Source organism: Stenella coeruleoalba, assembly GCF_951394435.1.
Source record: "Stenella coeruleoalba genome assembly, chromosome: 7".
In the NCBI taxonomy this organism is placed as follows: Eukaryota; Metazoa; Chordata; class Mammalia; order Artiodactyla; family Delphinidae; genus Stenella; species Stenella coeruleoalba.
This window is the reverse complement of record NC_137153.1, coordinates 102,370,849-102,383,760: the sequence shown is the minus strand read 5'-3', so window position 1 is coordinate 102,383,760 and position 12,912 is coordinate 102,370,849. Positions and strand designations below refer to the sequence as shown.

The 12,912-nt window shown below is 47.3% G+C and overlaps 1 protein-coding gene across 3 annotated transcripts; it reads right to left on the bottom strand.

Annotated features, from left to right (window-relative positions):
- Window positions 1-1,683: 1,683 nt before the first annotated feature.
- Window positions 1,684-10,856, bottom strand: SLC31A2 (solute carrier family 31 member 2). 3 transcript variants are annotated; one of them, XM_079926307.1, is made up of 5 exons: window positions 10,749-10,810; window positions 9,514-9,712; window positions 6,882-6,948; window positions 3,772-3,961; window positions 1,684-2,706 (listed from the first exon to the last, which is right to left on the bottom strand). In XM_079926307.1, exons 3-5 carry the CDS (start codon window positions 6,946-6,948, stop codon window positions 2,538-2,540), a joined length of 426 nt encoding a protein of 141 aa, XP_079782433.1. In that variant the 5' UTR covers window positions 9,514-9,712; window positions 10,749-10,810; the 3' UTR covers window positions 1,684-2,537. The 3 variants fall into 3 exon arrangements, with proteins under 3 accessions (XP_079782433.1, XP_079782434.1, XP_079782432.1); XM_079926308.1 differs by lacking the exon at window positions 10,749-10,810 and having other exon boundaries at window positions 9,514-10,714; XM_079926306.1 differs by lacking the exon at window positions 9,514-9,712 and having other exon boundaries at window positions 1,685-2,706; window positions 10,749-10,856.
- Between the last annotated feature and the right edge of the window lie 2,056 nt (window positions 10,857-12,912).

The window sequence follows — 12,912 nt, the reverse complement described above, 5'->3', positions numbered from 1 at the left end:
TGATGACAGCTTTGAGTGTGTCTCCCATTTGTGGGCCTGGGAGGCAGTAAAACCTACCATTTACTAAACTTTGTTGTTCAACAAATAGGCACTGTTGTGGAGTACTTTACCCAGACTGTCTCACCCCCAGCAACCCTTGCAGGAGACACTGTTGTCCTTGTTTTATAGAGAGACTGAGGCTTAGAGAGGTAAAGTAACCTGTCCAAAGTTACATAGCTAGTAAGCAGCAGGACAAGAATTCAAATCCTGGTCATTGGATTCCGGAGCCAGGGCTCTTGGCCACCCCAGCAGCATTCATCTTGGGTTGAGGGAGGAGGGCAGTGATGTTTGTCAGAAATACACGCTCAGCCTCAACCCTCATCTGAGTTGATGAACAGACTCCAGCCCAGGCTGCCTGGCTCTGCATCCTAGCTCTGCCACTTATTAGCTGGGTGACTTTATTTAACTTCTGTGTGCCTAAGCTTCCTCATCTGTAAGACAAGGACAGAAATAGTTTCTACCTTATTGTGGGGATTAAATGAGTTAATATTGTAAAGTGCTTAGAACACTGCCTGGCACATAATACGCACTATATAGGTGTTTGTTAAATTAAAAAAAATAACCAAGTAGAGAAAATACCACCTTTTGTGATTTGGCTCTGAAGAACGTTGACTGTGCCTACTTAACTTGGCCATATAGTCCATTTCTCTAGAGCACAGATTTTTTTAAAAAGCCCTTCATGCTGTGAAAGCCTCAGATGTATTACCACATTTAAAGAGACTATCAGGGGCTTCCCTGGTGGCGCAGTTGTTAAGACTCCGCCTGCCAACGCAGGGAACGTGGGTTTGAGCCCTGGTCCAGGAAGATCCCACATGCCGCGGAGCAACTAAGTACGTGTGCAACTACTGAAGCCCGCATGCCTAGAGCCTGTGCTCTGCAACAAGAGAAGCCGCCGCAACTAGAGAAAGCCAGCACACAGCAACAAAGACCCAACGCAGCCAAAAATAAATAAATAAATTTATTTTAAAAAAAAAGACTCAAACTGAAGAGGTTGCTGGTCACCCACCTATGGAGAGTCTTATCTCAGCAGTGCCCGAGGGCAGGGGTGGAGCCTTAGCTGGTCAGGACACACATGTGGATGCCAGAGCCTCCATCAGCAAGACAAGAAATCTTATACTTGTTGTGACGCTGAGCAGCTTTCTAACTCTGCTTATGTGGGGAGAATGCACTGACTGATCAATACTGAAGGCGTCACGTGCTATACTTTGTTACAGCTATTTCTTACTGTAAATTTTTAAAAGTGGTTTTGATATATTTTTGCTTTTGCCCTCAGGGAGAGAAGGTGCTAATAATTGTGCTGACACGGGCGTTTATAGTCCATGTGACATTTTTCTCATAGCAGGTTCACCATCAATGTCTGTTACATGCACAAAAGAATGGTTTGTTGACTAGGCTGGCATTGGGGGTGTCTGCCTGAGGGAATGGTGTTTCAGGGCTGGGTTTCGCTGAGCACAGAGTTGTCCTCTTAGCAGACAGACAGACTCAGTCTTTGGACAGCCCTACTGCCAGCACTACCAGGCAACTGGCCCCACTCAGCTCCTGCAGTTGTTATCAGGGTTACATGAGCTTGCTGTGTGAATGAGGAGAAACAGAAAAACAGTCACAGACTATTTAAAAATATATATTTATTAAAATATATTTCTTTTTAAATTCTCAAAGCTTCAGACGATCTTTCTTCTAGCCCACGAGGTACTTGAATGTAGACATTACAGTATACAGCAGTGATTTTCTCTCCCTGGGTCTTTTTTTCCTTTTCTTGAAAGTGAAAAGGTTCACATATCTGAAGAGCCCCACCTAACTCTACTAGTGCAATGCTTTGGTTTGACTGCTTTATTGCATCTTCAGTCAGTACCCCCTGTGGCTTACTCAGTATTTTAAATGGATGAATCATGTTTCCCTACCAGATCATTATGGGTGAGCAGTAAGTAATAAATAAAGAACATTTGTATTGAATATTATTCAGTGCAGTTCTTGGTTTTGCATAGAAGGAGGATCAGGATAAGAGGGGGGAATTAAGGCCATGAAGAGCCCCCTGACACCTAAAGCCATTAAAGTATCATCTTCCTGCAGGCAGTGCTGTCTGATGGGAGGAGCTCACTCTATTTGGAGGATAGGTCAAAGCCTTGCTGACAGTCCTGCTTTTCTGCCTTTAGTCTGCTGTCACTCTCCCCCCAAGAAAGGGAAACAGGTCCTGCAGATGCTGCCATCATCATGAAACCTGCCCCCCGGGTTCTGGTCTCTCCGTCCACCCTCTGGTCACAGCACCCTTCTTAAGGCACAGAAACACTATGCCTGGGCCCTCTGCAGCCTGGCTGAGGAGCTACAGTGGCCTCAACTCCAGGGAGCAAGTGCTGGCTTCAGCTGAAAGTTTCCAGGAGCTGGGGATGCCGTGAGAACAGCCAACAGAAGAAAAAGGAGATGTGGGGCTGGAAGTTCAATGTCTGGAAGGAGGGGCCCCAGCTCTCTCCAGCCCCCAGAGCCTGCACAGCTGTCACCAGCTAAGTCATGCTGAGAAGTGGATAGGCTAGGTAGTAGCCCACACCTGAGCCCAGGACCACGCCGAAGAAAATCCAGGTGTTGTAGGACATAACAGCCAGCATCATGAAGTAGCCGATGACCACCTGAGCGACATGAAGTAGAGACTGGCCGAAGTGACACAAGAACCACCTGGATAAAAAGGAGAGCCAAGTTAATGTTGGTAATGAGCTGGAAGCTAGGAGTTGGTGTCAGGGAGTAGAAAGAGCAACTGAGTTACAGGACTAGCTTATTTATAATTTGTATGCTCAACCCAGGAGAGATTTCTTTTTAAAGAGACATATCAGAAAACAGTGATTGAGAGGGGAAGAGGGATCTGTGCAAGGAGTTTAGGATAATCACTTCTCCACCACATTTAGCTCTGAGCTTCCTGGTATCCAGGGCAAAAAGGAAAAATGAGATATGTAATCTGTCACATCTGACAAGGGATAATACAAAATCATCAGTAAGGCAGATTTTTTTTCCCTGAATCTACTGTGAGAGGCAGTATTACAATGGAAAGAGCATGGACTTTGTTGACAGATTAATTCCTAGCTCTGCCACTTACTAACTGTGGCTTAGCACAAATGTCTTAACCTATTTGAACTTAAATTTCCTCATCAGTAAAACAGGTAAGAAAATACGTCCCTTGCAGCGGGGTTGTGACTATTTGAGGCACTCATGTAAGAAACAGGCAGGCCCGTTAAGCACAGCTGGAGCTGCAGAGAGGGCAGAAGGGGGATCCTAAGTGGCTGTCCTATCAGAACAGGAAGGGAAGAAAGGAGAGAGAGGCCACCCCCGCCTCCACCACCAAGCTGGATATGTTGCTGACAGCAATTCTTATTTGTGGGGGGACAGCCACAGGTCCCATCTTGGGTTTGGAAGCCTTAGTGACCTAAGGAAGCCTGCTGAGATTTGGGGGAGGGCTGGGTGGACACCCCTGTTGCTAGACTGAGGCCTGCACCAGAGTCCTGAAGATTGGAGCCTCCCACGTGGCTGTTCAGAGAGCTCCAGCCTGGGCATTAGGAGACCTGGGCTCTAGCTCACGTCACTACTTACTAACCGTAAGCACTTCAGCAAGTCCTGGTCCTTCCCTGGGCGTCAATTTCCTTTCTGGGAAGTGGGGTTAAGTGCCCTGTGGGCCCAGGCTAGCTCTCAGGGTGAATGTGAGGACTCTGCCTTCCCCCCTCCCAACCCCCGCCGTCCCGAGCCTGTTACCTGAGGCGGGTTCTGCTGACGTGGGGGGAGTCTGAGCTTGTAGAATGCTGGTCTGTCTCTTCAATGAGCTGCTGGCTGGTGGAGATGGACAGGCTTGTCAGGGCCTGGTGGAGCAGCCTGGCTTTGCCAACCTTGATGCCTTCATACAACACAGCCAGGAGCAAGATGACCAACACCGAAAGGGCCACGCCTGTCAAAGGAGGCTGGGTTACAGAGGCCCAGCCAGGCAAGCACTGCTCCTCTTCTGGCAGCTTCCCCGGGGAACTGGCACAGGAGGCAAAAGGGTACCTCCCCCAGCCACTGTGAATCCATTCCTTCTCCCTCCCTCTCTCATCTTCTTCCCCACCCTCGCTGGGCTCAGAACTTCCTGTTGCTTTCCCCCTCCAGCCCTTTCTTGATGGGGGTGGCCTACTGGAGTGTGGCTTTGAGATCACGAAGAGAAGCTGCCCGGCAAAGCTGGGGGCCGGTGCCGGGGGTGGGGGGGATCGGCGGGAGCATGGTGAGGGGCTTGGTGGAGGGAGAAGCCATCTGTGCCCCACTGCTCCAGCTGCGCCCCAGCAGGCAGCCCAAGTCTCTGTGCTGACTTCTCGTTAAGGAAGAAGCATGTATAGCAAGTTCCTGTTTACGTGTGCATATACAGAAAAGTCTGGAAGGAAGGAGATACGATGAAGGAGTCATAATTATCTCAGCAAATTAGGATACAGTTTTTTATTTTCTGTTCACCGAATTTCCCTAAGTTTCTACTGTGTACTACTTTTGTAATAGTGGGAAGAAACCAGCTATTTTACAGAAAACATTTAAGTGCTTACTAGAACTGCTGTGCAAAATTAACTGCTAATTGCTACTTCTCTTTTACAAGTGGAGGGATACTAAGTGGTCCAGCTATAGTATTCTGGGGGGCCTCCAGGAGGAAATCATCTGCAAAAGATGCAGGTTTTTGAAATATAAAATTACAGGTAATTGCATGCACATGGTACAAATTCAAACAGTACAAAAGGGTATACAGTGAAAAGTAAGTATTCTTCCCAGCCTAGTCTCCCAAAACTCCAATGCCCCTGTCTAAAGCAGCCTCTGTGTATATAGCTTTCCAGGGATACTCAATGTATATATAAACCTCTGTCTAAATGACAGCACCCTATCTGTGCATACTCTGCAGCATCTGACATTGTCATCCAACTGTACATCGTGCATGAGTTCCCCTTAGTTCACACAGATCTACCTTATTCTCTGGCTTCGTAACATCTGTGATAGATTAGATTCTCCAAAGATGGCTACCTCACTGTATCTCACCCCACATGTTCATCTTACAATGTCCACACTCCCGCCATCAAGTGCTGTGGTCCACGTTCCCTCCCCTTTAGCCTGAGAAGACCTCTGTGACTGCCTCAAGCAGTAGAGGTGGAAGTGATGTTCTCTGATTTCCAAGGCTAGGTCTTAAAAACTAGGCATGAGTTTTTGTGGGTTTTTTTTGTTTTTTTTACCTTGTTCTCTTTCTTTTCTTCCCCCCCCCCCCCCCCCGCCCACCTTTTTCTCTTGGGACACTCATTCACTCTTGGAACCTAGCCGCCCTGCCACAAGGACCTCAGCTAACAACACCTGCTGAGAGTCCCAGCTTACAACCAGCACCAATCAGTAGACATGAGAGTAAGTCTTCAAGATGACTCCAGTTCCAGCCACTGTCTGATTATACCTGCATGAGAGACTTTGAGTGAGGCCTGCTTAGCTGAGCCCAGTCAACTCATAACCTTGAGAAAGAATAAAATGACTGCTGTTGTTTTTAAGCCACTAGGTCTACCCCACAGTAGATTACTGGAGTGGTAACAAATTGTAGGGAGGGCCATAGTTTATTTGATCAGTACCTGCAATGATGGACATTTGGGCTGCTTCCAGTCTATTTTTATTTTATTTTTTTGAAGGTACTCAACAAAATTTATTGAATGAATAAATTAAGAACTAAGAATTGACACTTCCAAAACACTGCAGTCTTTAAAATTGTTCTAAATGGACCTCAGCTGTGTAGAACTGGATTATTCATAATCTTTGCCTTTGCCACTATCATCACTGATGTAAGAACAGTCCTCTTGTAGTCACTTGTATTTTACAATCTGCCTAGCAAGCTATAGTTAACAAAATCACATGTACTATTTCAAAATAACTTGAGAAACATGTATTATTTCTATTAACAGATGTAATAACAGACTTCAATGCACTAAGTAACTGAATAAAGCTACTCAGCTAGGAAATAACATATGCTACTCTGTTTGTAATGCCTGTGTTCCTTCTACTAATGTTACAATGCCTTTCATAGTCCATTCCCAGGTTTTAGAGATCCTGGTAGGTGGCTGATGTGTATTGAATATTGTGATCAATGCAATTTCCATCCATAGGTTGCCAGCAGAGATTATAAAACCAGAAAGTAAAAATGGCGACACGTGGAAGAACACAAATATGAATCAGGTCTAAAGGTATATAGGAGGAGAAAGTAGAAAGAGCTAGAAAGAGCTAGAAGGATTGGAGAGAATGGGCAAATGGGAGATGTGGGCTCCTAACAGAGATAACTGGATCATGGGAGTGAAAGCTCTCATCTCACCAGCCTATTTTTTAAATGCAAGTACTTAAGTGGAAATAAAACTCCATCATGAATTACTGCCTGACTCTGCCTTTGCAAGTTAAAGGAATACTCTTCTCATCTGAGGTCAACGGCTGCAGCAGCTACTCTGGGCTTCTGATCTGATGCTGGACAGTGAACCTTGTATAAGGGAGGTGCTAAGAGGTAACAAGAGGCTTTGATCTAGTTCTGGCTCTGATGCTTACTTACTCTGTGTGACCCTGGACGAGTCTTTTCCCCTCTCTGGGCTTCAGTCCCCTCCCCTGTAATAGAGGGGAAAGCTGCACCTCCTAGCCTCTCTCTGGGCCTTTGTGAGCATCAGTGAGATAACAGAGCCCTTTGCAATCTGAAGGGCAGTGGTTCCAAATGGAATTATAAATGCAAAGTTCCCACTCAATGTTTATGCAAGAGGAGTCAGGATCGCTAAACTGTCCACCGAGAATAACAATAACGAGAACCCAGGTTCCCACTGCCTGGAGGTACAAGGCTTCCCAATTCTTACCTGCAGGACTGTGGACACTCCAGAAATCAAAGAGAAGCACTACCTCATCTGAGAAGATGAAATGCATCTGAAAGAGAAGGGACTGCATCACAGGGGGCTTAGGGCAGTGGAAACTGTGTTCCCTAATGCTCTCCAGCAACCTCTTGTAAAGGCCCAGGAAAATGAGGTCACTGGACTTAAGTGCTGGAAGGGCCATTAGGGGTCATCAGGGCCAAATGAGGCCAGATAAGGCAGGGACTTGCCCAGGGTCCCACAGTGGGTCAGCAATACAGCTATAGTTGAGCTGGCCCTGTTCCAGGTAGAAGTAAGGTGTTGGTGGGGAGTTGCCCATCCTCACTGGGCCAATTGGGTCACAGTGCTCTCAGGTCATGCTGAGATGACTCCCCTGTGCCCTCCAAAGCCAATGGGAGAAGCACTAGACTGAGGAATGACTACCTCTTCTTACCCCCTGGGCCCCAGCTGTTCTGCTCCAGCAATGTTTATCATGAAAGGGCCCAGGGACAGCTGTCTTCAGTCTGTACCGCCCACCTGTTGGCTTGAAATTCACTAAACATTTGCTGAGCCTAATTGTGTGCCCAACATTATGGACAAAGGTTAATGTCTCTGCCCTTGATGAACGCACAGTCTTATAGAAAGAATGAAGGTAGAAGCAATGCGTGTACAGCATCCGTCTGAAGGCTCTTCTTGAAAAGCAGCTGGTCCACCCTGTGTTCAGGGTGGCATCAAGGGCTTTTCATATATTATCTCATTTCACCAGTCTTCTGTGTGACAGGGCCAATTAGATCCAGCTTACAGGAAGGAAAACGGGGAACCAGGCTCTGAAAAGTTAAGTAATTTGCTGAAGGTCACAAAGCGAACAAGTTGGCAGAACTGGGATTCAAACTCGAGCCTAGTTAGATGCAAAGCCCTATCCATCTATCCTGCCTCTCAATGCCCAAGAAAGGAGAACAAGATGGGAACTGAATGGTGATTCTAAATGCCCGTACCAGGCTTAATGACTATGTTTGGCAAGGTTAAAGCCAGAGAGATCAATCAGTTCACCCTCTCAAGGAACAGAAGTTTCCCTCTTGTCACAACGTAAGACCTCAGCCAGCAGAAGCAGCTCTAGAAACACTGTCAGTGCTCACCCAGCTGAGGAGATCCTGGCTGAGCTGGGGTCAGCTGGTGGAAGCCTTTGCCTTCAAAGACAATGGCCAAATATTAGAATCCTCAAACGCCAGAGCTAGAAGTGTCCTCAGAAAGTTGTTTTTTTTTAATTGAGATATAATTGACAAATAACATTAGTTTCAGGTGTACAACATGATTCGATATATGTATATATTGCAAAATGATCACCACAAGAAGTCTAGTTAACATCCATCAAGACAGTTACAATTTTTCTTTCTTGTGATGAAAACTTTGAAGATCTACTCTCAGCAACTTTCAAATACACAGTATTATTAACTAGTCACCATGGTGTTACATTACATCTCCAGGACTTAATTATTTTCTCAGAGAATTTTTAGTCCCCTGGTTTTCACTTTTTTTCCACGGGACACCAGCAAATAAAATCTTCCTTGTAACTCCACTATATAAAACGCAGGGCTCTGGGCGAAGAGGGGAGAGACATGGGAGCTCTGCTGAAATTCAGTGTGGAAAACATTGATCTAGTCCAATTCTAGTCCCTTTCTAACCCCTTCTCCTTTGCAGATGGGGAAAAGGAGTCCCAATAGGGGAATGGATTTGTCCGAGACCTCATAAGACGAAAATGGAAACCTAGGCAGTCTTTTAAAAATCCTGTTGAATAATTTTAAAATAAAAGTAGCTTTTTATCTCCCTAGTATGAAAGTGATACTGGCTCAATGTAGAAAGCTGAAACAATACCAAAAAGAAAGTAAAACTCATTTTGAGTCCCACTACCCAGGGACATGCCGTGTTAAGATTTCAAAGAGAATATCAGTTGAGGTGGCAAAATGTTCACAGAAGATTAATACGCAGAAACAAACGGGTACGAATAATCCTGTGAAATTCCATTTATACTGGAGGTGCGCTCATGCAATTTCAGAAGCCTCTGGCACCATCTCTGCAGGTGGGGTGGAGGGAGGTGCTTCTACCCCTTCTCTGAGTTCCTGTGATAAAGCAGTTGGCATGACTGGAATGTCCCCTGTGGCTAATTAATCAGAGAGGTTCCATAACTGGGTTCCTTCTGTCATCCTTGGGCCTGAGCCAGCTATCTCTGGGGCCCCAAACAGTTTTTGCAATAGACCTGAACACCCACCAAACAGTACAATTAATTCAATCAATAAGCATTGCTGTGCTGGGGATGCAGGTGCTGGAGATAGAGAGATAAATGAGGCAAGTCCTTGGCCCCCAAGGAGCTAGCATCTGTTACGGGAGAGGGAGTGAACAGATATTACAACGGGGTGTATGTATTCAGCAAGGGGGAAAGGCACAGGGGAGCCAGCTGGGGTACTGGGGATGAAGACCCCTGGGGGACACCTAACCCATCCAGTGAGGCAGGTGGCTAGGACATCTTCTGAAGCAGGAGGCAGCTAGGGGAAGATGGACAGTCCAGTATTTCCAAGCTGAAAGTGTCCATACAGAGTGTCCACCCCACTGGGGAGTAAGGAGCCAGGGAGGGACAAAGACTCACCTCTCTTGCCTTTTCACAGCAGACAAAGATTCAAATCAGCACACCCTGACTTGGAGCTGCAGTTTTCAGTTAAATAGTCCCGTGGTCAGATATGCAAGGGGCGGGCCTCTCATCCTGTTTCACTGCTTAGGATAAATCCGGGCCTCCAGTAGCTGAGTTATCTGCTCCTTGTTCAGGGCCCCACCCTGCTAGGGAGGGGCTGTGGTGAAGAAGAGAGCAATCATGGGACTTGCTTTCTTCTTTATTTTCTCATTTGGGGTTACTTACACTTTTGCCCTCAGTTATAACCCGAAGAGTTTAGAGGAAGATTAAGGTCGCTGTCCTGCCGCTGACTGGGGATTTTTTTTTTTTTTTTAATTATTTGGCCGCGCAGAGTGGCATGTGGGATCTAAGTTCCTCGGCCAGGGACGGAACCCACGTCCTCCGCATTGGAAGCGCAGAGTCTCAACCACTGGACCACCAGGGAAGTCCCTGGATAACTTTTCACATAAGCTCTTCCCATCCGTTTCCCCTTTTAGAGGACCGGCAGGAGGTGGGTGTGTGCGTTTGACTCAATGACGTGCATTGGCTTCCTGAATCTTCAATTCTTCGACATTCTTCATGGGATGAAGAAAATTGCGTATATGATTTATTCAAAGACCAAAGAGGTGTGCAAGCTGTCATTCTCTCCAGCCCAGGTGAACTCTACCAAGAAAACTAGTTTATCTGAAACGCTATTTCTAACCCAAGTGTAGGGAAGATGGAAAGTAGCTGGCTCTGGGTTTTTTTTTCCCCAAAAGAATCAGACCACGAACTTGCCAAGACAGGGAACCGGCCCGGGGGTGTGTGCGCGCCCGGCCTCAGGCTGAAATGCTCCGGGCATTCCCTCTTCGTGGGAGCCTTCCCAGAATCTCTCCCAAGTCACTGCGCCCAGAGCTGGGGACCCTCAACTCCGTCTTCACCCACCGCGCCCCGACCCTCAGCTGCCCCACAGCTGCGCGTAATGACTGCTCGTCGAGCCGGACTGACTCCCAGCAGGAGGGACAAATAAAAAGGAAACCCCAAAGACGCGGCCGGCGCTGCCTCTCGCGTGCCCCCAGCCCTGTTCCCGCGGTTGACAAGGTTGCCAACACACCCCCTCACCGGCCCTCGGCCAGGGGCGGCGGGCACCTCGGGATGCCAGAGGTCGGCTGCTCCTGGGACCCCGCCCCAGCGCCCACCCCGCGTCCGCTCCTCTCGGCGGCGCCCGGACTCACCGCCATGGTGAGCAGGCTGGGCGGCCAGGCCCCGGAGCCGCCTCTGCTCGCTCGGGTCTCCGGGCTCCAAGTCCCGCCTGCAGCCGCCGGGATCGCAGCAGAGGCCGCGGAGTCACGTGGTCGGGGCGAGGCGCGCGCGGGCGCCTGGGAGTTGTGGTCCCCACGGCGCGCCCCACTCAGCGCGTCCTCGGGCGCACCCACGTGCCGGACCCACTGCCGAGCCCCAGGTCCCAAGCCAAGCGGGTCGCTGGGCCAGAGCCGCCAGCACAGCGGACTCCCTCCTGCCTTCCGTTTGGCCCCATTCTGTTTTGCACTTGACTTCGCAATTATCATAAAAAGATTTATTGCTTGTTATAATAAACCGTACGAAGCTTAACACATGTTGAGTTATATATTGAAGAGTCCATCCTATGGACTTAATAGAAACAAATTAGAAGTAAATTAAAGAAATTATGCCCTAGGCTTTTAATGTAGCCATTCTTCTTTTTTTTTCTTTTCCAATCTGATAAGTGAAAAGCAATACACAGTTGTAAATTTAATTTGTATTGCTTTGATTACTAGGATGGGAAACTTTTTTCTTATTGGTATTTCTACTTTTCTGTATTGTTTGTCCATTCCACCCATTCAGTTTTTTGGGGAAGTTTTATAGGGGATGAGGGACTTTTAACAGTATTTAATTTAAAATATATTTAGTATCCTAAATATATTTAGAAGAACTCTTTGCCAGTCCTTCTATGAGGAAAGTGGCTTCTTAGAGAAACCTTTCCAGAGACCTTGAACCTTACTAGCAAACCTTGAACCTGGAGTGTGACCTCAGTTCAAATCCTGAGCCAGCAAGAACTGGCTATGGGACCTCCAGCAAATGGCTTTATATTTTGAGCCTTGGTTTCCTGGTCAGTCAGTAAAATGGAAAGAATAGTAGAATCTATGTCATAGAGGTATTGTAAGGCTTAAATGAAGTCTTGTGTGTTAAATTATCAGCATAGAACCTGGCAGTGGGAGCTTGCTCAAAAAATGATAGCCATTGTCATCGTTAGCAGCAAATATTTCTGTTCTGTTGTAACTGAGTGGGACCCTATGGGGCCTTCCAGGGACAGACCCCTCCCAGCATGTCCTCTGTCTGCCTCTTCTTTGTAGAAAAGCTTTAGTCTCCTAAGCCTCCCCTGACTCAAGAATTAGTAATTGAAAGGGTGAACATGTAGTGACAAAAATAGCAGTTGGGCCAGGAGAAACAGGTAAGAATTTAAACAGTAAATCAGCCATGTGGCAGTCACAGAATCTTTTTAGTTCCTCCCTGAAGTACCTAGATAACAGTATCTGATGCAAATTTCTTGAGTTGTTTTACCCCAACTAACAGAAGTTGACTACTAGATGATCGTGACCCACTGGAGCCTGAGGATTAATAATGTTACCCCTGTGACACCAACCTGTTACCTCACCATCAACCAATCAGAGAATTGTGCACCAGCTGATCACACACCCTGCGATGCCCCTCCCTCACCTTGCCTTTAAAAATGCTTCCCTGAAGCCCATCGGGGATTTTGGGTCTTTTGAGCGTGAGTTGCCCTGTTCTTCTTGCTCGGCCCTGCAATAAACTTATGTCTGCTCGAAACGCCGACGTTTTGGTTTCTTTGGCCTCAGTGTGCGTCAGGCACACGAACTTGGGTTCAACAACACTAAGAGAGGAAGCCACTTCAAAGGTCAAGCCACTTGCTCAAGGTCACACAGCTTCTAAGGGCCTCAATCTGAAAGACAGTGAGGGTTGAGGGAAATCAGGGATTGGGGCAGCCTCGGGGAAAGAGTACAGGGCCAGCACTGTGAGGAGGTCTGGGAGGGAGGGCCGCTGCTGTCAGGGATGTGCTAGGTGCCATGGAGAAAGCAATGGGGAGAAGAGGTATTCTTCAAGCATCTGGACTTGAAGGGCTTGGTGATTTGGGTGTAACTTCTCACCTCTCTGGGTCTTACCTGGGCAACAGAAATAAGAAGACTTGACCTTCACACTGGCAGGCACCCATGCACTCCCCCACTCCCCCAAACCCCATCAAAGGATTTTCAACACAGCTTTATTCATTTACTATTTTTGTTAGCTTTGTTACAATCTGATGACCTTCACACTTTGTTCTCACTTCCTCGGGTGTGTTACGATTCTAACAGTCCTGAAGTT

What these genes read in the sequence shown, in the direction of transcription:
- SLC31A2 (XM_079926306.1), bottom strand. An exon ending in GAGTGTCCACAGTCCTGCAG is followed by an intron (nt 3,962 to 6,881) that starts GTAAGAATTGGG and finishes CTCCTTTGACAG; the next exon opens with GCGTGGCCCTTTCGGTGTTG. An exon ending in GTCAGCAGAACCCGCCTCAG is followed by an intron (nt 2,707 to 3,771) that starts GTAACAGGCTCG and finishes CTTTTTATCCAG; the next exon opens with GTGGTTCTTGTGTCACTTCG.